The 23,806-nt window shown below is 38.6% G+C and overlaps 1 protein-coding gene across 4 annotated transcripts in view; it reads left to right on the top strand.

The window, feature by feature from the left end:
- LOC122813204 (voltage-dependent R-type calcium channel subunit alpha-1E-like) overlaps positions 1 to 23,806 on the top strand; it is a 4,399,719-nt gene that overhangs the window by 3,392,612 nt on the left and 983,301 nt on the right. For all 4 annotated transcript variants that reach the window (XM_044085387.1, XM_044085385.1, XM_044085384.1 and 1 more), the window contains one exon: positions 15,170 to 15,295. In XM_044085387.1, the coding sequence (XP_043941322.1) occupies positions 15,170 to 15,295 (126 nt within the window). The remainder of the gene's footprint in view (positions 1 to 15,169; positions 15,296 to 23,806) is intronic.

The following is a 23,806-nucleotide window of genomic DNA, read 5'->3' as shown; positions in this document are numbered from 1 at the left end:
ATGGTGTTTGGGAATTTTCTCTGACTACACTCTTGTGCAGTCTCAGAACTGGTCTATATAATGTGCAGGAGATTAGGGGGGGTGCAGGGGGGTGTGCCCCTGTAAAAAAATATATGTACTACACCCTCTTGTAGAAGCATTTAAAAGATATGTTATGATGTTTGCAAACTCTGTGAAAGTAAGAAAAGTAATTTTAGGAATATGTCTATTAATGAGAGGCAGGCCATGCTGAAGTTAATGAGAGATGATAGTATAGTAATTCATCCTGCAGATAAGGGGGGGCCCATAGTGATAATGGATTCTGACTGGTATAAAAATAGGATGAAACAGATGATAAATAACGTTAAGTTTTATAGAAAGGTTAGAATGTTTGACGTATTAAGGATGGTTGATGCAATGAAAACTGAGCTGAGGAATATGTTGAGATAAAATGCTGGATCAAAGGTTATTTGACTATTTGTATATGGAACATCCTAAAATACCAGTTATACAGGGTCTCCCAAAAGTAGACAAGAATTCTACTATTCCACAGATGAGGCCCATAGTGGCAGGACAAAAGTGGTGTACCAAAGCAATGTCTGTGTTTGTGGAGAAAAATGTAAGACCACTTATTAACTGTAACACTCACATCTTGCAGGACTCTAGACAATTTTTATGTGATTTATATGATTTTACTAAGGCTGTTTTTAAAAAAGGTGAATGGTATTTGGTTACACTCGATGTACAGTCCTTATTCACTGTAATACCAAATACTATAGGTATAGATTGGGTTAAAACATTTTTTACATGAACATAACTGTTTCTTGACTGAGAAGGTTGAATGCTATGTGCTTTGGTTAAGATGATTTTATATAATAATGTCTTCCTTTTTGATAAGGATTACTACCTGCAAATAGATGGCGTAGCTATGGGCGCATCATGCTTGTATGGTAGATGTAACATGTATTAGGTAGCATGTTAGGCAAACATGTAAATTTCTACAGAAGATTCGTGGATGACCAGTTTTTCATATGGGAAGGCACTACTAAGGAATTGTCAGATTTTTATAATTATATTAATACAAGCACAAGCTTTTTGACGTTTGTGATGACTTGTTCAGATGGAGAGGTTAGTTTTCTGGATGTGTTTGTGAAGGTAAAGGAAGATGGGGCAATAGATACTATGACATATAGAAAACCATGTTACAAGAATACTTACTAGCATCGAAGTAGTCTGTACCAATGTTTTACTTTTAATAATGTGGTGAAGGTGCAAGCTATAAGAACATCACCAGTTAATGTCAGTGAGGAAAATGTTAAGTAAGAACTGAGAGATCTAGATGAAAGGTTTGTAGCAAGGGGGTATGATAACAAGGAAGCATCTGATAAGTTAGTTGAAGTAATACAAAGAAGAGGGAATGAAGGAAGGCCTTATTTTTCCTCAGATCCACCTGCATGTGTGAATAAGGTAGATGAGCTTAGGTGCAGGGTAGAAGTAACATTTTCTAAAGACTCTAAAGGTGTAGTTGGCATTATTAAAAAACATTAGGGTGTCATGACCACAAGTACAGAATTGAAAGCTGTAATAGTTGAATGTCCCAGCATAGTTTATAAGAAAAATAAATCTTTAGGTTAGCTGCTATGTTACCCCAAGTGTCTTATGGGGTATGATAGCAGGAAACAATGACATGATTCTCATAAAAATAAAAATAATACTAGACCTTGTTATAACTGCAGTTTTTGCAGTTATATAGATCAAGCAGGTGGATTTTTTTCACCCAGACCAGTACAAGGTCTATAAATATTCAGTGGAGGCAACTTGTAACAGCAGTCATGTGGTTTACCTAGCAGTGTGAAACCTGCAGTAAATTTTATGTAGGTAAAACGGACAGAAGACTGAAAGAAAGGATAAGAGAATATCTGAATGATATAATAAATACTATGGTTAGGAATGCATTAGCCACACATGTAGCAAACACTTCCCCAAAGCATGTATTTATGTTTCAAGTTATAGATATGGTGCAGGAAAGTGTCAGGGGAGGTGATATTAGAAATGAAACAGAGTGCTTAGAAAGCAAATGGATTATTAGATTTAGAGCAGATACAGGATCAGGACATAATGATAAAGTACCATTGGAACCAATGTTGAAAGCATGTCGTCTTTTTAAATAAGGGAGTTTTAAAAAAACTCCCTTTTAAACCCCCACCTTTTATATACATTCACTCTTTTTTATACATGTTTACTATTAGTATTGTATATATTTAAAATGTTATTTCTTTAAGAGTTTTATTAGGATGTCATGTGATTTTTTTTTCACTTTATTTAATGGGCATTGAATTAGTTAGATTTTATGCATCTGATGAAGCAGTTGCAATACTGCGAAAGCGCTTATGCCTTTGTCTGCTTCCTGAATAAACTGTTGATTTTATGATACCTGGTGTTGCCTCATCCTACTTCTGCTTGTTGGATTTCTGTTTTAGTATTTGCTCACTTGTTAATATACTTGATGAAGCAATTTTAAATATATATACAATTTGCTCACTTGTTAATATACTTGATGAAGCAATTTTAAATATATATACATATATATATATATATATATATATATATCTATATGTATCTATATATATATATATATATATATATATATATATATATATATATATATATATATATATATATATATATGTGTATATATATATATATATATATATATATATATAGAGAGAGAGAGAGAGAGAGATAAGACACACACACGCGCGCGAGCGCTCGCACACACACACACACACACACACACACACACACACACACACACACACACACACACACACACAACTAAATGTATTGGGGAGGTAGAATGGAAAGGAAATACTAGGGTACAGTTATTTGAAAGGAATGTGTAAAGGATGAGAAGGGAATGTGGTATTAGGAGACTTTATGGGCAGAATGACCAAATATAGCATAACAAAAAGGAAAACAATACAAATGAAAAAATAGGGATTTGTCAGTTTGTTGTTTTTTGTGGTTTTATGTCAGTGATGAATTATTTAAGATTGGATCCATTTTACTCTAGAATCTATAATGACTGAACTGTGCCTTTGGACTAAGTTGAGCAGTAATTCTGGACAAAGTCAAACAATAAAGGGAGACAAAGACGCCAAATCACAGACAATTTTTAAATATTATTCTAATTCACTTAAAAACCTAGAGAAACAAAATAATTGCATTACTATGTGTCTCATGAGCAATAACAAGTTCTAAGCTCTAATGTCAGTCATTATTGACTGGCTGTAATCCTCAATAATTTGCCATAAAAACAAAAGTTATATGGGGGACAGGGCAGAAACCTGAGGCAAAATCAGACACATTATGTAAAGCAGGGGTGTCAAACTCAATCACATAAGGGGCCAAAATAAAAACACATAGGCTAAGTTGTGGGCCAAATTTTTTATTAATTTTTTTATTAAGATATATCTACTAAGACTAGTAGAAGTAAAGATACTTCATCATCCTGAGAGACCATATCTCACGCCATCCTGTTGCATTAATCAGTGCACAGAGCATTGAATTCCATCAGCAAGGTGCATTAATCATGTTCTAAAAATAACATAAAACACAAAACAAACTAAGTGTACTATAAGCAAAAAAGTTCAAAAACAATTTATTTTAATACATTGAAATTTAAGTTTTGAAATTGCTCACCTACTTGTTTTCTGGCCAGATGTCTGAGACTCTTTTCCCCTGGTTAGTGAGTCAATGTCTGGTTTTATGTCTTGTGCTGTGGCAACCTGCAAAACAGTGTGGAGGTTTTCATCATGATGTGTGATCTGTGCATGTTCTTGTTTAGATTCATTATTGAAAACATCTGTTTGCACAGATAGGTGCTCCCAAACATGGACACAACACGGGCAGCATGAAGTCTCAACTGTGGCATCAAGTCAGGGGGCAGTAGACGGTAAAAGTCCTCTATGTGGACATCCTGGAACTTTGCTCTCAGGCCACTATCAGCTTGAAGCTCTATCAAATCCATCTGAAGGTGATGGGGTGCACTGTTGATGTCGGATGTGAAAGGACTGGCAAAGATGTCAAAGCCACAGTGCTGTGCTCTGAAGTCAGAGAAGCGCCAATCAAACTCATCAATTAACTGGCTCACTTTAGTAGCCAACCGACCACAAGGAAAAGCAGTGGATAAGGAGGCCAAGATACTCTGACAAACAGGAAAGTGGGCAAGATTGTCCTGTTTTAGTTGGGACTTCCATAAGAGAAGTTTACACTGGAATGCTGTGATCATATCAGACATCTTCGTAATGACTTGTTTGTATCCCTGCAGCCTCTGATTCAGCTGGGTGAAATGCTCTGTTAAATCACACATCATAGCAAAATCACAAAGCCAGGTTGGCTCTGACAGGTTAGGCAAGGGCTTTCCTTTACTTTGCATGAAAAGAGCAATTTGCTCCCTGAGCTCAAAAAGTCATTTGAGGACTTTGCTCCTGCTAAGCCACCTTACTTCTGTGTGGTATGGCACATCTCCATGCTCTGCACCTACCTCCTGTAAAAACAGTTGGAACTGGCGAAGATTCAGGCCACATGCTGGTATAAAGTTTACTGTTTTTGTGACTGTGGTTATTATATAATCCATTTCAAGAACCTTACCACACATAGCTTCTTGATGGATAATGCAATGATAGGTAATCAGATATGTGTGGCAGTAATTATTTGGCATTTTCTCCTTCATTAGAACAACCAAGCCTTTTTTTCCTCCACGCATTGCAGGTGCGCCATCAGTAGTTAACCCTACCATCTTTTTCCAAAGTAATTTAATATTATTTATGGAGTTGTCCATCGCCTCAAAAATTTCCTTCCCTGTTGTCGTCCCTTGCATTGCAGCTACACCCAAGAGTTCCTCAGTGACAGAGATGTCCATCTTCATGGCTCGTATAAAGATGGACAACTGCGCTGTATCAGTATTGTCTGTGCTTTCATCGACAGCTAATGAAAAAGCTAGATAACTGCGTGCCTCTTCAGCCAGCTGTGTTGTTAGATTTCCTGCAAGATCTCGAACTCGATCTGCAATGGTATTTCTTGACAAACTGACATTTTGGAAAGTCTGCATCTGGTCAGGGCACACCTGCTCACACACTTTTAGCATGCATTGCTTCAAAAAGGCACCCCCTGAAAAACACCTGGAAGCTCAGGCAATTTCTTCAGCCACACTATAGCTAGCTTTCACTGCTGCATCATTTTTTGCTGTAGCTTTAGTAAACACTTTCTGCTGCGATTGCAGTTTGCCTTTTAATTCTTGGACAATTTTATGTCTTTCGTGAAGTGTATATTTAGCATACTCAGCTCCATGTTTGGTTTCAAAATGCCTACGTATATCGTACTCCATCACTGACACCACCTCATAAAACAAAATACACACCAGTTTGTCTTCACGAAATATAAACATATATTCACTTTCCCAGCTTTCATTAAAATGTCTCCCTTCTGCATCAACTTTCCTTTTGAACATTTTGATTACCAGATTCATGGATGTTGGCCATGGGTAGAGGTGCTCCATCAGGGATGATGCTCGCCACCACGTTAGAATCTAATGTTACCATTTCAGCATCTTTTATCTAAACTAGGTAAGAAATGTACCACCCTGCATCAACTTTTCTCTCAGACATTTACTAGATTCAAATATGTTTGCCTTGGGTAGGGGTGCTCCATGCAGGCACTCAGGGATGGCACTGACACAGCCAGCTGACGATCACTCTCCTCTCCACCACATGCTAAGCACCATTCAGGCACGCAGGGATGACGCTGACACAGCCGTCTAATGATCACTCTCCTTGCCACCACATTACTCACCATTCAGGCAAACAGGGATGACGCTGACACAGTGTGTCTTATAACAGCACAAGACATTTAATAAGTACGCTAAATGATGCAAGCTTTTTGGCTGCAGTGAAGCTTCCTTTTTATGACTGTGTGTGTGTGGATACTGCCAAATAAATACAGCCTTGGCAGTCTAGTATATTCAATATAGGAGAAAAATAAAAAAAAACAAAAGAATACAACTCCTCTGCCATTCACTTCTTTTCAGCACTTGAGTAATTGCTGTATGAGCCATTCAGGCACACAGGGATGATGCTGACACAGCCGGCTGGCTCTCCTCACCGCGGGCCACATAAAACGTCCAGGCGGGATGGATTTGGCCCTCGGGCCTTGTGTTTAACACATGTGATGTAAAGCCAGGGACAGGTTAAAGGTCTTGAACGAACTTTAAGCCGTGTTAATCCTGTCTGGCTTGTGTTTTCAATGTGATTTTTTTCAGAACATGCACTAGACCATACAGATATGTGTGAGTTGCTAGAGATGTGACATCACACAGATCAGACATGTTAACGAGTTAATATTAGACTTGGATTTGGTTGTTTTTGTATGCATGAAAAGCGGAAATTTTGCTGGACACTTGAAAGAATGGAGATAGATTGGATTTGATTCCAGCTGCATTTTTCTGGCATTGCAGTCAGCAGTCTCCATGGTCAAGAGTAACATATAACTAACGAGAATGCAGCAGGAAAGTTATCAGCCACCTGTTCACCCCACTTATACCTGACCTGTTTTATCTTCCAATGGAAATGTGAGAGGGTTTAATTCCTTGATGCTAAAATCAGATCTGAGATCTCTGCCTATTTTTGTAAATGTGACTGTTGAGCAGTTAGCAGACAATTAAAACTCTGATTTGTTAATGCGTTGATTTCTGTGCCAAGTTCATAGGTTTTGAATCTTTCCCTCTTCGTTTGCCTACCATGTGACCTTGAGCAAGTCACTTAACCAGATAGTGCTTTAGGTGCAATTTGAAATTTGTGCTGGGCTTTCTAATGCTTTCCCTGTTGTTTTGAATGGCTTCTTAACTTATAAAAATTCTGGATTCATGAGAGCTGTTCTTCTGGCCCAACCAGCTTTTTGAATATTGTGCCATACATAGTCCGTACTCAGAGATTGCACTACAGCTGTGAAAGAGCATATTTCCATAACCCCTACTATTTAATGATCTTACAAAGATAAATAAATAAAATGACACATTACTTTCAATCATCTGATTTCAATTAGCTGTGTTGGCATTTTAACACTTTAATAGCATGAACTTTTGATGACCTGTAAGTAACCTATATGAATATGTGGTGAGAATTAATGACTGGATTGCAAAAGGAAACTGTTTCCTTTTTGCAATTTTTTTGTCAGTTGTCTTATTTTGTTATGATGATTTCAAGCTATCAGAATTGGATTGTCAATACTTTTTTTTTAATAAATCAACATACACTTATAAATAGCTATATAATTATATATGACATAAACAAACTATACAACAGAAGAAAGAAACTGTTGCAGAAAAGAGGAAAATCCCAGGATGCAAAAAACTCCCTTACCAGCCTCAGTAAGAAGCTGAGATCCCTCATAAAATCCTCCAAAGCTAGTTACGAAAATAAAATTGCCAAAGATTCCAAAGACAACCACAAGGCATTCTATAGTTATGTCAAGAATCTAAATGGCAATGCTCAGATATGCTCTGAGCTACAACAGAATGGCATTAAATATACTAATCCCAAGGATATTGCCAATATCCTGGCAGATAGATTTAGTGCCAACTTCACCCCTCCCTCACCCCCTAAAGGGCCCATCTCAATACCAAAATATTGCCAAATTCTGGTAATCACGGCCACATAGGTAGAAACCGCACTCTCCAAAGCTAAGAATACAGCATCCATGGGACCAGATGACATCCCGGGCTGTGTACTACATGAACTACAAAATGAACTGGCACCTCACCTAAGTTTAATCATAGCCTCACCTCAGGCTACATGCCCACTGAGTGGTGCACAGCTACAGTTATCCCACTCCACAAGGGGGGAATCCACCGTGGATCCCGGGAACTACCATCCCATCAGACAAATCAAACAAAGACATTGGCAACCTTCAAACACTGGACCCCACCCAGTTGGGGTTCGTGAAGGGCCGATCTTGTCTCCTGAAACTGATTGAATTCTTTGAATCAATCTCCAGAGCTGTGGACAAGGGTAAGGTGATCCACACAGCCTATCTGGACCTTGCCAAGGCTTTTGACACCACCCCCCACTCTGGAATCATAAATTAACTTACTAAGCTGTGCATAAATCCCTACATCACTCGATGGGTTGCCAACTGGCGTACTACTGACAGAACACAGACTGTAAAAGTAGCCAACTCCAAATCCAGCTCCAGACAAGTGACAAGTGGAGTACCTCAGGGTTCAGTCCTGGGACCGCTCTTGTTTGGCATCTGCTTCTCTGAAGTATAGGCCAACACTAAGGGACTCTGGCTAACAAAGTTTGCAGATGACTGCAAACTGGGAGCCATTATTAAATCCCCAAATGATGTGGATATTCTACAAAAGGGCCTTACAGAAACAGATGCTTGGTGCCAGAGCCATGGGCTCAAGCTTAATGCCAAGAAATGTATAGTTATCCCCTTTGGGAAAAAACATGTACCCATGAATTACCACAGAGGTAGCAGCACACTAAACACCGAAAGTGTGATGAGAGACTTAGGGACACATGTAGACAGTGGTCTCACCTTTGATAAATACGTTGCCACAACAGTCAGGAAATTCATCTATGTGGCACACCTCATCACTAAGGGCTTTTCACCCAGAAAAAAGGAGGTCATTGTCCCACTGTACTCATCCCTCATTAGACCCATTATAGAGTACAACACCCCGTTTGGTATGTACCTCACAAGACATCTGCAACAGCTGGAAAGGCCACAGAATACCTCACTAAAAGAACCACAGGCCTAAAGCAGATGCCCTATGCTGACCGCTAAAAAAACTCCAGCTATACTCTGTGGCATATCATCTACTCAGAGGCGATCTCTGCTTAGCATACAAGGCCAAGTCAAACTCTGAGCTGTTGGACATGCTCCACTTAAAGAAATCCCAATCCCTCAGAGCCACACACTCCAGGGATCTAAACTTTGTCATCACAATGAACAAAACATGTTGGAGGGATAAGTTCCTGACCCAGAGACTCCCCATACTTTGGAATAGACTGCCCATACATGTCAAGCAGAGCGCCTCCTTGGCCCCTTCAAAAGGAACCTTGACGATTGGATGGGAGATAGGAAATTCACCCCGGGGATCACATCAGTAGACAGGGTTCCAGGTAAGTAAATATTGTGGGAAGAAATATCCAGGGAATTCTTATGGCTAGGCTTGTATAGGCCCTAGGGCCGATAGCCTAGTACCAACCTATGAACCTATATATATATATATATATATATATATATATATATATATATATATATATATATATATATATATATATAGGTTCATAGGTAGGTACTAGACTATTGGCCCAAGGGCCTAAGTAAGCCTAGCCAACAAGGTTCCCTGGCTTACGCCACCCAAGAAAGTTATTTTCCTATGCAACTGTCGAGCAGAGACACAGAAGCGATCCCTGGGGTGTATTTCCTATTTCCCATCCACTCATCAAGATTTTTCATGAAGAGTGCTAATGAAGAACCTTGCTCAACATAGATGGGTAGCCTGTTCCAGAGTATGGGAAGTCTCTGGGACAGGAATCTATCCCTCCAGCATGTCCTGTTTATTGTGGTAACAAGGTTTAGGACCCTAGAGCATGTAGCTCGGAGGGATTGGGATTTCTTTAGGTGTAGCATGTCCAGCAGCTCTGGGTTTGACATAGCTTTATATGTTAGGCAGAGATCACCTCGGAGTAGGCGATATGCTATGGAGTAAAGCTGGAGTTTTTTGAGGTGGTCAGTGTAGGGCATTTGTTTGAGGCCAGTAATCCTCTTTGTGAGGTACTTCTGTGGCCTTTCCAGTTGCTGCAGATGTCTTGTGAGGTAAATTCCAAAAGGGGCATTGTACTCTATAATGGGTCTAATAAGTGTCGAGTAGAGGGGAACAATGACCGCTTTTTTCCTAGATGAGAACCCTTTTATGATGAGGTATGCCACGTAGAAGGGCTTCCTGACTACTGTGATGATGTGACTATCAAAGGAGAGACTGCTGTCCACCTGGGTCCCAAGGTCTCTTATCACACATTTGGTGTTAATTAGATTGCTGCCTATATGGTAGTTCATGGGTACAGAGTTTATACCAAAGGGGATGACACTGCACTTTTTGGCAGTGAGCTTGAGGCCATGGCTCTGACACCAGCAATCTGTCTCGGCAAGGCCCTTCTGTAGGATGTCCACATCATTTGGAGACTTGACTATGGCTCCTAGTTTGCAGTCATCTGCGAACTTCATTAGCCAAGGACTTCTGTGTTAGCCTGTACTTCAGAGAAGTAGATACCAAACAGGAGAGGTCCCAGGAAGGAACCCTGTGGTACTTCACTTGTCACTGCTTTGAGGTCAGATTTGGAGTCTGCAACTTTTACAGTGTGGGGTCTGTCAGTGAGCCAGTTGGCAACACATCCTGTGACGTAGGGATTTATACCTAGTTTAGTGAGTTTAGCTATAATTCCAGAATGGGGGATGGTGTTGAAAGCCTTGGTGAGGTCAAGATAGGCTGTATGAACCAGCTTACCCTCATCTATGGCTTTGGTGACTTCCTCAAAGAAGTCAATCAGGTTCAGGAGGCATGATCTTCCTTTCACAAGCCTGAACTGGGTGAGTTCCAGAGTTTGGAGGTTACCAATGTCTTTGTTTATGAGTTCCATGATGATACTTCCATGGCCTTGCAGACCAGGCTCGTCAGGCTATAGGTCGATAGTTCCCAGCATCAGTGGTTGCTCCCCCTTTGTGGAGTGGGATAACTGTTGCTGTGTGCCATTCAGTGGGCACAGAGCCTGATGCGAGGCTATTATTGAACATGGTGCTTAAGTGGGGAGTCAGTTCGTGTAAAACACATCTTGGGATATTGTCCGGTCACATGGATGTTGTGTTTTTGGCTTTAGAGAGTGCAGCTTTTACCTACATAGTTATGATTACAGGGACTCTGTATTCTTAATGTATAGATATGGGCCCTTTTATATATACATGTATATATTCATATATATATATATATATATATATATATATATATATATATGTATATATATATATATATATATATATGCATGGCAGTTACCTGAATAACATAAATAGCAGCAAAAATACTGATGCAACAAATGTTCACAATATCAACAGTCAAAAATACACAAAATATTGACAGACTTGAAGTTACACAAAGGAAGGGTATATGCCCTTCCACACTGTTGTGAGACCTTTGAGTTGGTATATATAAGTAGCAGAATATTTGGGGATGCAGGGGGCTTGTCCTCCAGCAAAAACATTGAGTTGGGATGTGGCTAAGGTTTGCCCATATTTTGTGTTTAGGTATTTTTTGGAGGGGCTATTTTTTCATGTTATGAACATCATTTAAAATATACACGTTTTTTTTCATATTAGAAGTAGTAATATATTCAGAATGACGACTTGCCAGAGGTACAAGTGGGTTAGCTGGCAATGTAGGATTTTTTTTTTCTTACTACAGTAATTCTATAGGGACGTGGCAGGGGCAGATAATTAGTGGGTGAAGGCCATTTTCTTACCTGTTTGGCACCACATATGTAGTTTGATAGAATCATTTTTCATTATTTCAGGGACTAGTGAAACTTTGTCGCTTGCAACTGTTAAGAAGTATCTCATTAAAAATAGATATACAATTCCATACACTTTTTGCATTGAATCTGTCCTAGAATATGTGTTTGGTATGAAAACACAAGTGCAAGGACAGAATGTCACTATGTTACGACTTTTTCTGTCACATGATATTTTCTTTATTTCCTGGACTGCCACTGTAATTGTAACTAATAAAATTGTTAGACAGTCGCTATTGCGAGAGTTTTTCCATGGATGGGCTGAACACCATCAGCAGTTGCTATCATTTGTCATTGGTTTATTTCTTCTTGTATGGTTCTATTTAAACACAGGGATAGGATGGTTATAGATGCACTTCAACATTAACATGTTAAAATAAGCCAAATAGCTTGTCTAGAGAGTTTCTTTCAACTAAATTACATGATGGCAGCTCCTTTTTTATTTGCATTATTTGTAATGACTATTTTAGTACTGTTTTGGCTAGCAGACTTTTTAGCCCAAATTTATTTATTTATTTATTTTTAATTTTTCATTTGTTGACTGGGAGAGTCCAACTGGATTACAAGTCCATTTTCAGTGGAGTCCTGGGGAGAAAACCTCCAAGAGAACAAATTTTTACAAAACATAGTTTTAAGGACAGACGTTTGACATACAGTTTCGATAGAAGAGACTTTGACATACATATTAACTAACAGATTTGATACATTCATTTTCTACAATATAATATTACATTTTAGAAGATATTCCTAAGTTTAGGATTCCTGTGATAGATTTACTATCAGAGTAAAATCAGAGAGACGTAGAATAAGGCTCCAAGAGAGCAGATGATGCTGGCTATAGTTGAGAAGGATAACAAATTGATTTACTATATGTCTTCACCTGGTTTTAGTTGAGAAGGACAACAAGTTAATTTACAATATGTCTTCTCCTGGTTTTAGTTGCTTATGGAAAGCACAACATTGCTGGGGTAGTTTTCCCTAACTCCTGGAGAGATGTGATGAGCAGTAGATTAACAGTCCTAAGTGGGCACAGTACTATGATTGATTGGCTTAGCAGAGTTACTTAAGTTAGGTGAAGTGTTCTAATGAGACATTAGCCAGGGGGGGATACAGGAGCACAGTCAGTTATTCAAAAAGTGAGTTTTAACAAGTTTCTTGAACTGTGATGAGGATTTCTTGTCAGTTATGTGGGCAGGAAGGGATTTCCAGGTTTTTGCTATACAGCGGCTGTAGACAGACTTATCATCTTCATTGTTATAGTTGGCTACTTTGAGGAGGTTTTGTGTGCTAGACCTCAAGGGCCTGGCGGTTGGTTGTATAGGGTTGCAAAAGATTATGTAGGGCTGGAGTGTTTTCAGTGTTATGTATTATTTGTGGGCTAGTGATAGTTGATTGAGTTGAAGTAGTAGTAGTAGTAGTTCTAGCCAATTGAGTTGTTTTAGGCATTCACAGTGATGTGTTCTGATGGGAGAAGTTGTAGCGAATTTGGCCATCTTATTATAGCAACTATCAAGTTTGTTTAGGTCGGATTTGCGGAGATTTGTAAGCACAGGGTAGGCATAAAGTAGGGTGGATAGTAGGTGAGTCCTCGCTGTTGTAGTTTTGGAGTGGTCAGTGAGGAATATTTTATTGTGATACAGTAGGCCAAGTTTTTTATGTACTTTTTTATGGTTATAGAAATATGTAGGTCAAATCTAAGGGATTATCTCTTTCAACCCTTAAGAGTTTGTATGATTTGTGGGGGTGATTGTGGTCTTGTTATTGGAGGAGATGAAGAAAGAATCAGTGGGAGGTGTGGCTCTGTGGGAGCTAAAGAGTACTAGCTTCATTTTACTTGGGTTCAGAATGAGCCTTTGGTTTGTAATCCAAGTTTCTGCTAGGGAAAAGCAAATATGGTCAATACTTTTTATACAGCTACAAATTATTACCAGTGTCAGGCTTTCTGCCAGTCAGGCTCACTCTGTTAGATCTACCATAGAATGTGGTTTCCAAGTAACATATTAAAAGTCATGCTGTATTACCATTTGCATAAATCTATCTATCTATCTATCTATCTATCTATCTATCTATCTATCTATCTATCTATCTATCTATCTATCTATCTCTCTATTAATTTTTCGGATGTGGAAGTTTCCAAAGATGTTAGACTGATTGGCAACATCTAGAGGGAACCTACATACTGTGATAGCCATATTCACTTTAAAATAGCAACCATCCAGAGCATCAGAAAAAGGCTATTAGTAAAGGGCAGCATATACGTGTAACTAGGATGGTAACGGAAGATGATATCTGCCCGTTGGAAGCTCAAAGTTTAGCGGGTATGTTTGAGTCCTGGGGCTACCCCCATTCTTGGATTAAAAAGATCAGAAATGAAGAGGATAAGAAAGACAAGGAGGTTTATTTAAGCTACTTAGATTACAGGATCATGACAATGTTGTTTTAACCAAAAACACTATGAAGGAGAAGGACTTTTCACATTCCTTTGTTACTACCTCCACCTCTGTACATGCTGAGATTTGAGAGATTCTAAGAAAATAACTGGAATCTCTTTTATTGTTTTGATGGCTTTGTATAGGTTTTGCGCTCAGTCCCACATACAGTATACTATATAGAAAAGGAAAAACCCTTAAACAATTGTGTCAACAATGTTTGTGTTTTTATGTGGGTAAGACTCAAAGGAGACTCAGAGATCACATTTATGAACATTTGTTTGACATTAAGAAACAGAATATAACAACTCCCTTGATAAACTTATAATGAGCCATCCTGAACACAGCTTTTGCTTTATGGAGGCTGAGATGGTAAGACGAAATCCTAGGGGGGGGGGGGTCAAGGAAGGACTTACTTGAGAGTTGTTAACTGAGGTGGCAAATTAGGCTTAATCCCTATAATTGCCCAGGTCTTAATGAAAAAGTTTCAATTGCTAGCATTTTAAGGCTGTGTTTTATAAGGTGTAATAACTTTCAGTTTGGATGAATTCTTATGAATTATATATAAAAGTATGCTTATATTTAATGTATATATTTTTGTTTTTGTAATTTGCAACAAATTTTGTTACGAGTGTCAATGGTTTGTGTTGTTTAGGTATTTGTAAATTATTACAAGGGGATTAATTGTTATTGAGGTTACCTTTCAAGGGATTGGTTGGTTATGCATCAGGTGATGTACTTTGGAGGGTTTTTAAACTGATTGATTTTGGTTTTAGTAGTTTCTGATGAAGCCTATGTTATATTCTGCACAAAAGTACTTAAACCTGTTTTAAATATATTAAATTAGTTGTTCATTTATTGTGACTGGTTCCGTTTTCATATTTTCCACAACCAGAGTTTTTTTTAATAGGTTCTGTGTTGCAGTTCTAAGTTAGTGTTCTGAAACAAATTTATTACCTTCTAAAAGTCAGTGTTAATTAAATAATAGCCAAAGTGTGCTTGGTGTGAAATCTAAAGATAAATTAACTGCAATCTTATGACTGTTTGGCATATTAGTTTTATAACTATGTTGGAATGCAGGGACTCAGCATATTGACAAATGTTCTGTTTTTTTTTCTTTCTGTTTGACAGCTTATTAATACAAATAGCTTTAACATGAGCTTCTTGAAGCTTTTTCGTGCTGCTCGACTCATCAAGCTCCTTCGTCAAGGCTACACCATTCGCATTCTTCTCTGGACTTTTGTACAGTCATTTAAGGTATGAATCAGATAAAAATATAATAGAGGTCTTGATAGCATCTTTTTTATTACTTAAATGCCTTATATGATGTTCAAATGTTTTATTTCCATTCAGAATTTATAAAGTAAGGAACAAGTAAGTCTAAAGTTAGATGTACATAGATATATGCTTTTGCCAAAGGCATTGCATCTCTATCATGGAAGGCAATTGCTCTAAGTAAATAACTCAGATGAGACATTATTGTATCTCTGTTGCTTCTTTATTGCAATTCCACATAGCATCATGAAGAGCACAGCAGATGTAAAGGGGTGAAATGAGGTAAAACTATAAGAAACAGCACAAATAGCATCATAGTCCCTCCCCAACCCCCACTGATGGGACTGACACCTATTCCAGTATATACACCAGTGCTTTATATGAACATCTCTACTGTATTGACTCCGTCATACCTGATAGGACCAAAGTAAGATCTTCAAGGAAGAATGAACCTGCCTGGCGGACATCTGCCATCAACAGACTCTACAATAAGAGAAAGAAATTGCTGTCTAAGAGTAGGAAGGAGCAGTCCCAAAACTGGAAACACTCCCCTCTTAACTTAAACAAGCAAATAAGACTTCTTGTGATATCCTCCAAAGCTAAATCCAAATCCAAATTAGATTTCCTAACTAAGGAGAACTATAATGCATTCTTTAGTTACATCCATAACCTCAAGGGAAAGGCCCATATTTGCAAAGACCTTGTAGTTAATGGGTCTACATATACAGAAACCATGGATATAGCAAACCTGCTGGCTGACAGGTTCAATTAAAACTTCACTCCCATGTCACCTCCACACATACCCCAAAGCATCCCAACCACCTGTCCCCCTCCTAGTATCTGTAAGCAGCAAGTCTTAAACGCCCTCTCTAGGGCCAAAAATACAACCTCTATGGGACCAGATAACATCCCAGGCTGTGTTCTGCATGGGTTAAAACAAGAATTAGCAACCTAAGCACTTGCTTCCTCCCAGCAGAATGGAAAACAGCTACTGTCACCCCCTTGCACAAAGGGGAAGGTGTGGGACATCCACTGACCACAGGAATTATGGACTCATTAGCCTGACCAGCCTTATCTGTAAAGCCATGGAGCAAATCGTTATGGACCTTATCAACAAAGATATTGGAAATCTTCAATTGTTCAACCCAACCCAGTTTGGCTGTGTCAAGGAGAGATCATGCCTGTTAAACTTGGTGGCTTCTTTTGGACAGTCGAAGCCCTAGATGAGGTCAGATCTGTGCATACAACCTACCTAGACTTATCCACGGCCTTTGACACAGTCCCTCACTTGGGCATCATTGATAAACTCACCCAGCTGGGTATCAACCCATATATTGTCAGGTGGGTTGCAAACTGGCTCACTGATAGAACTCATACAGTTAAAATAAGGGAGTCTACCTTCTCCAGCTGATCCATAACCAGTGGTGTTCCACAGGTATTGGTTCTGGGACCCCTTCTGTTTGGAATCTACTTCTCCAAAGTACAGGATAAAACTAAATGTCTATGGCTGACGATGTTTGCTGATGGCTGCAGACTAGGAGCGATCATTGAGTTCCCTAAACATGTCAACATCATGCAAGATGACCTTACACAGACTAACGACTGGTGCCAAAGTCATGGTTTTAAATGTAATGCAAAAAAATGCATTATCATCCTCTTCGGCAAGGGTGCTGTTCCTGCTAACTACCACATCAGTAGAAATACCCTAAGCACACATTCAGTGGTGAGAGATTTGGGCACACAGACTGACGGCAACCTTATCTTTGATCACCATGTCTCCACAGTGGTAAAAAGGGCATTTTATACTGCTCATATCATAAGTAGAGCATTGCCTCCAGAAAAAAGGAGGTCATAAACCCCCTGTAATCTTCATCAGGCCAATAACAGAGTGCAATGCTCCCTTTGGTATGTTCCTTTCCAGGCACCTGCAACAATTGGAGAGAACACAAAGGTTCCTTACTAAGAAAATTCAGGATCTTCAGCATCTGTGATATGCGGACAGACTGAAATCACTGTTACTTTACTGTGTGTCATACAGACTGCTTAGAGACAACCTGTGCATCACATGTAGGGTGATTCTTGACCCTGCTTTAATGGAAATGCTGCACATTCGCAAGTCAAATGGCACATGGGTCACTCACTCAAAGGACCTTAACCTGGTATGTGACATCAACAGAAGTTACTAGAGAGACAGATTTATCTCACAGAGGTTACTTCACCTTTGGAACAAACTTCCAACTCATGTTAAAAAAGACCCTCGTTGACCCTATTTAAGTGTAATTTGGACGACTGGATGGGAAACCGAAAATTAACCATGGCAGTTACACCAGTGCCTTCCTGGACAGGGGCAATAAATGCTGATTTTAGTGTCTGGTCAAAACAGACACTCTAGGGAATTAGGGTTGAACTTGGCTTGGCTTGTAAGGGCCCTAGGGCTGTTAGCCTAGTAACCTCCTGTAATTCTTTACTTTTTGACTAATCAGTATACAAACAATGGTGATGGGAATCCAGATCAGTTTAATTATTTCTGATGTTCTGTTAAAATGATGGTACTAGATGGCACTTTACATTATACAGTGGACACTATTTAGTATGTCAAAACATGCATGCTGATCAGACAGAAGTAATGTGCCTATAGTAAATTGAGCATTAACCACAGAAAGGAGTTTGGTAGTGAAATGTATGCCACTATGGCTACTGAATCAACAGAAATTATAGCTTTTTTTTAAATTTTTTTTCTACTGCACTACCTCTCAGAATTAAAGACTAACATAACAAGTAATTAGCATACCATGAAAAATGCTGTATTGCCTTCGGAATGCAGTCTGTACCCATGGTAAAATAAAGATCAATCAGTACTTTTACCAAAATGACTTCCAAGAATAATGGAGGCTTTATCACAGTATGAACATCACTCAGCATGATTATGTATAATTCTGGAAGGTGCATTTTTACCAGTCTTAGAACATTCAATTTTCATCTAAAAAATAAAGTTAATAACATTACATATATTAGGAGAGTACCAGCAACAAGCAGCACTTGAAGACAATCACTGTGCAGAAGGTTCTAAAGGATAAGAATACGTGGAGCATCCTAACCAGGTTCCACAGAGAGTCCTAAAACAATATGATCTCCTACTATACACTGACATTATTTAAAATAAAATGTAAGGCATTATTAAATAAAGTCATTGAGACTAATGTAGGATTTATACATAACAAGTTTTATTTGATCACTTGGGCTTTCCATAGCAAGTTTTGTTTGATCACTTGGGCTTTACTGTTATGATCAAGCCAAACCAATGGTGGGCAAAACCTGCAATACCTGCATCCAAATTTGACTTATTGCTGAAATAAGTTGTCTTAACACACGTGTGTTTGAGCAAATTATTGCTCACTGTCATAACTTCACTGTGTAGCTTGACTAAACTCCATGCCTGAAGATTGTTTTAGAGAATACAAGACCTCACTTCTGGGAAAATACTGTTTTGCTTAAAACGATCCTTTTTTTTGTAAGGTGATACATGCAACATTATTATTATTATTATTATTATTATTATTATTATTATTATTATTATTATTATTGTTGTTGTTGTTGTTGTCTTGTTGTTATTATTATTATTATTATTATTATTATTGTTGTTGTTGTTGTTGTTATTATTATTATTATTACTACTTAGCAGGGGTAGGAATGGGTGCAGAGACTCTTAAATATAAGTGGTTGTTAAATTCAATGCACCAAAATAAAGAAAAAAGTATTTGTTGGATTGTGATTGAAGCAAAAAAACGTATTTTACCTCAACATCTGCCCCATTTTCTCTACATATAAAGAAACGTAAGAAGAATAGCCAGGTAAACAAACAAGAACAGCTACATGCAGGAAGTACATGATGCACCTCCTGAGAACACAGACAACTGAATGGAAAGTACCATCTAGTAGATGTGTGCTGGGCAAGAAAGGCCAGACTGGTAGGAAGGGCTGGAGTTCATGTTAAGTAATTCCAGGAGTCTGAGCAGTAAAATGTGGAGATTCAAAGAATTATATAAAGTGGAAGCAGCAGAAATATGTATGAACGAAACCTGTTCAGATAATGAAACTGACTGGGATATGAAGATTTCAGGATATTATGTTTTCAGAGAGCAGAAAAACATCAAAAAGTAGGAAGTAGAAATCTGCATTAGGCAGAAGATAATTAGTGAAATACAGTAAGAAAAAAGAGCTACATAATTGACCTAGGAAACTCAAATACCATCAAAACTTAGCAGACTGGCATTCAAAGAGGTGGAAAAATGAGACCTGATGCTTAGATAATTTATATTATCCCATGGAAGCTGTGAAAGGCAAACATAAAAGGGTAAAGAAAGGGATATATCCCTGACAGAGTTATACTGATTAGTTTATTTCTGAAGCAGTTTGCATTCCTGCAGTCAAATCATGGACTTGGGATGAAATGGTGATGGCACTAAATCAGAATGAATTCATTCAACTAGTACAAAATGTACAAAGAAGTTTAAAATATTGGTCACTGTATACAGAAATGTAAAGGAATTTCATATCCTGAAGTAAAGTTAAGGGGTTTAATACCTGGAAATAACAGGATCTCTGTCCATCAGGGATGATGTAGTGAACAAACTAATTTAGAGCTACAGGGATTACAGAAATACCTGTAAAAGCAGAGTATCAGATTATGGAAAAATTCTTGTTATGTTAGGAGAATTTCTGACATCAAAATGCAAGACTGGAGACAAGTATAACAAAGAAACGGCCCACGGATTAGATAAAGTGAAACACAACAGCTCTGAAAAATGCGTTAGGAGAAAAAGAACAAGTTAAGGGGGGAAAGAAGCTAATGTTGCTGAGTCTGGATATTAAGGTAGCAGCCCATGCAAATAGAATGGCATTTCATGAGATACAGAAGAGAGAGGAGTAAGGCAGAAGTGTCAGGAATTAAAAACTACAAAAAAAGGCTACAGAGGCAGCAAAATGGCAAAGGCAAACCTCAAGAATGGTCTTGCAGGAGGAATAAAGACATGGAAGACATGATTTTGCTTATACTTGTATAAATGAAGGAAAGTCAATTTCATTTAGAGGACGTATAAGAGTGAGGGCTTGGGGGCTAATGAAAAGATAAGTTAAATTAATTCTCTGTCCCCATTAAAAGAAAGACTGCTAGCATGGGAGGGGAAAATAAGAAAACATTTGACAGTCACAATCAAAGGGAAGCCAGATAAAGGAAATTCAAATTTAATAGAGCTAGGAATGTCATTTCTCAAGTGCTGATAATTCAGAGATCCATCCATCCATCCATCCATCCATCCATCCACAACCCCTGTTCCCATTTTTGCACATGGAGATGTGTGTCAGTTCAACAGTGGCAATCATCTAGAACCAAGGTTCACACCATTGTGTGGCTAGTCCTGCCATGGCTGTTCTTTCTTACTACACACTTGCGTACACACACACACACACACACACACACACACACACACACACACACACACACTTATGGCCAATTTAAAGTGACCAATCCACCTACTACATGTCTTCATAATGTGGTAGGAAACTGGAGCACCCAGAGGAAACCCATGCAGGTACAGGGAGGACATGCAGACTCCATACAGAAGGCACTCCAACCAAGAATCAAACCAGTGAACCTCTTGCTGGGAGTGACAGCACTATCCACTGCCCCACTGTCCTATTGGTAATTCAGAGATGTTATGCTGAAAGCTAATTTCACAGATTTAAAAAGAGAATATATACTAACTCTGTGGTCACACAACAGTGGCAAAAATGGAAAAGTCAAATTTCACTGAAAGCAGTTCTCAGTGTGGATTTTTTCATACTATCTGCACTCAAACTAATTACCTTCGTTAAGTTGTCGCATTCCCTTTAAGGGAAGATAAGAAGAGTCCTGTGAGCGTAGAGCTCAGGATCTAAAGAACTGAATGAGTGTATTTACTTATCATTTTACAGACCTCTTTAACCGGTCACTCATCAGTGATGAGGTTCTGAAGGACAGGAAGGAGGCCTCTGTGGTGCCACTCCAGAACAGGAGACACAGTAGCCGGGTACTAAACACCTTATAACCTTAGTCCTCTGTACTAGTGAGCTGCTTTCTGTAGTCGAGGGTTTGATTCCTTCAGCCTTCATTTGCTTAGTATGTGATTTTAAGCAAGTCATGTAACCAAGCACAGCTCTGGGGGAATTGAGAAGCTGCCTGGACTATGTTCCTCAGTTGTCTCCTGAATCACATGAACAGTAGCTACCTAAGAAAGCCATGGCATTATCATAAGCTTGACCTTCTTAGCAGATAAAAATGGAGAAAGTATGGCAGGAAAGGTTAGTTGGTTTAGGGAGAATAAAATCTGGGTGAATAACATATGTTTATGAAAAACAGGTCATGCCATTCAACCCTGATTTCATTTCATGAGTGGATTATTCTGGAACTTTGCAAAAGAAATGCAGTTAATGCATCTTAACTTCACAATAAAGCCTCTGACTCAGGCCTGCACATGAGATTGACAGATAAGTTGAAGGGACATAAAATATAAAAGAAATTAACTGAGTAGTCATAATTTTGTGTAGCAGAAAGCAAGGCAACAGCAGTCTGAGGAGCTTTACTAAAGGACATAGCAGTGGTTAGTCATGCTTTGCTCAGGTCTGTCCTGAAACCAGTGCCCTCTGGCAACTTTGTATCAAATATCATAAGAGGAATTGTGCAGGACCACCCTACAATAGGTGACACAGAGATGGAGAATGATAAAGCATGCTTTCAAATGGACTTCTGGAGACTGTCAGATTGATTTAATGGAGGGGCATGCGATGTGATTTTTATGGGCTCTAATATTCCCAAGGTCAAAGAAGTGACCCTAAATAATCAAGAAGATACTGTGGTGTTCTAGTAACAGCAATAACAGGCTTCCAGCGTCATACTTAGAAAGATGCAGTCAAGAACAGCAGAGGTTAAATCAATCTCTTGTAGATCTCTGACTTGGCTTCAGCTAGTGCACTGCCTTCAGATATGATATCCATAGAGTGAGAAGGTTGTCATGCTATTTTAACAACTACAAAAACAAAAAACTTATCAAAGTAATAAAAAATACAGAGACTGGAACAGACGTATAGTACCTCTTACCAGACCATCATAGGTTTTGCAATTACTTGAGCTTTCTGTCTAGCATGAACCTTTCATCCAGAGTTTTTAAATTACTGATGTTAAATGCAATGCTTAAATATGCACTTTTGCCTAGAAAGGGAGTACATACTGTCTGTCTTATGAACTAAAAAGTGACAGAAAAATGCCACTGTGGAGAGAGAGTCTACAATTCTGAAATTTAATGTTAACAGCCACACTTCAGGGGCAGATAATTGTGTGTGTGTGTGTGTGTGTGTGTGTGTGTGTGTGTGTGTGTGTGTGTGTGTGTGTGTGTGTGAGAGAGAGAGAGAGAGAGAGAGAGAGAGAGACAGAGAGATAGAAGGCGAGAGAGACTACATGGGAGGCTGAAACTTAGGAAAACTATGTCATCAACTGCCATAAAACTAAAGGTTCTTCCTGTGTGTTACATTATAGTGTTCATTTAGTAGAAGAGACAGCAGCTCCACTGATTGCTGTGACACTTAGTGAGAAAATAAATCACAATACAAGAGATGTGTAGAGAGATTAGCTAAATCCAGAGAAGGAAAACAAAAACTTATTATTTATAATTTTCAAAAACCTCTGTTGGTCTAATAAATGGTATCACATCATGTTTGTGTTCCATTGTCTCTGTTCTCTGTTAGAGGACCGACATAGCATTTCTTTATCTTTTTCTTACTTTTTTTCTGTCATGGTAATAAAAGTAATAAGCAACAAGCGGTCTGAAGAGAGTTTAATGCAACTAAATCTGTTCTTCCTTTATCAGCAGTTAGCAACTGGTGAAATGATTGGGCTAAACAAGACACTTATGAAATAGTGGGAGGACTATAATACAACTCAACCAGAAATGCAAAGAAAGGAACAAGTCCATGCCAGTGAGATTAAGGGTGCAAATATCAACTTACATATTAAAAAACAAAAAAGTACATTTTTCAAAGTAAGAGTAGTGGGTAAATGCAGTAGGAATTCTCAGCAGGTAGGAAACTGTAGGACCAGTGCCTTTCGTTATGGCACAGCATGTTTAGTAGGATTAGTCAAGCAGCAATAGAAAAGCCAGAAAGCAGCTAAAAGAAACTACCATCTAGCTGTACAGATACGGCAAATGAACCAAATATCTTGTCTTTTCTTTGCCATCAGAATTCTGTAATATGTTAGTATATTTGCATATGTTTATATATGAATAACGTAAGTGATAAGCCACAAGAGGATTGGCATGGTATACATACTACAGCATGCCCAGGGGTGTTGTGAGGCAGGATGCAAAAGGTGAGTGTCTCACAGTCCATGGACATGCTTTGGTAATATTTTTGCCATGCTCACCCCAAGTGCCTTCTTGCCCTTATAAAATGGGCATCTGC

This window comes from Protopterus annectens, chromosome 10.part0 (assembly GCF_019279795.1).
Source record: "Protopterus annectens isolate FY-2018-M chromosome 10.part0, PAN1.0, whole genome shotgun sequence".
Classification (NCBI taxonomy): Eukaryota; Metazoa; Chordata; order Ceratodontiformes; family Protopteridae; genus Protopterus; species Protopterus annectens.
The sequence above is the reverse complement of the archived record's forward strand: the minus strand, read 5'-3'. Positions and strand labels throughout refer to the sequence as shown.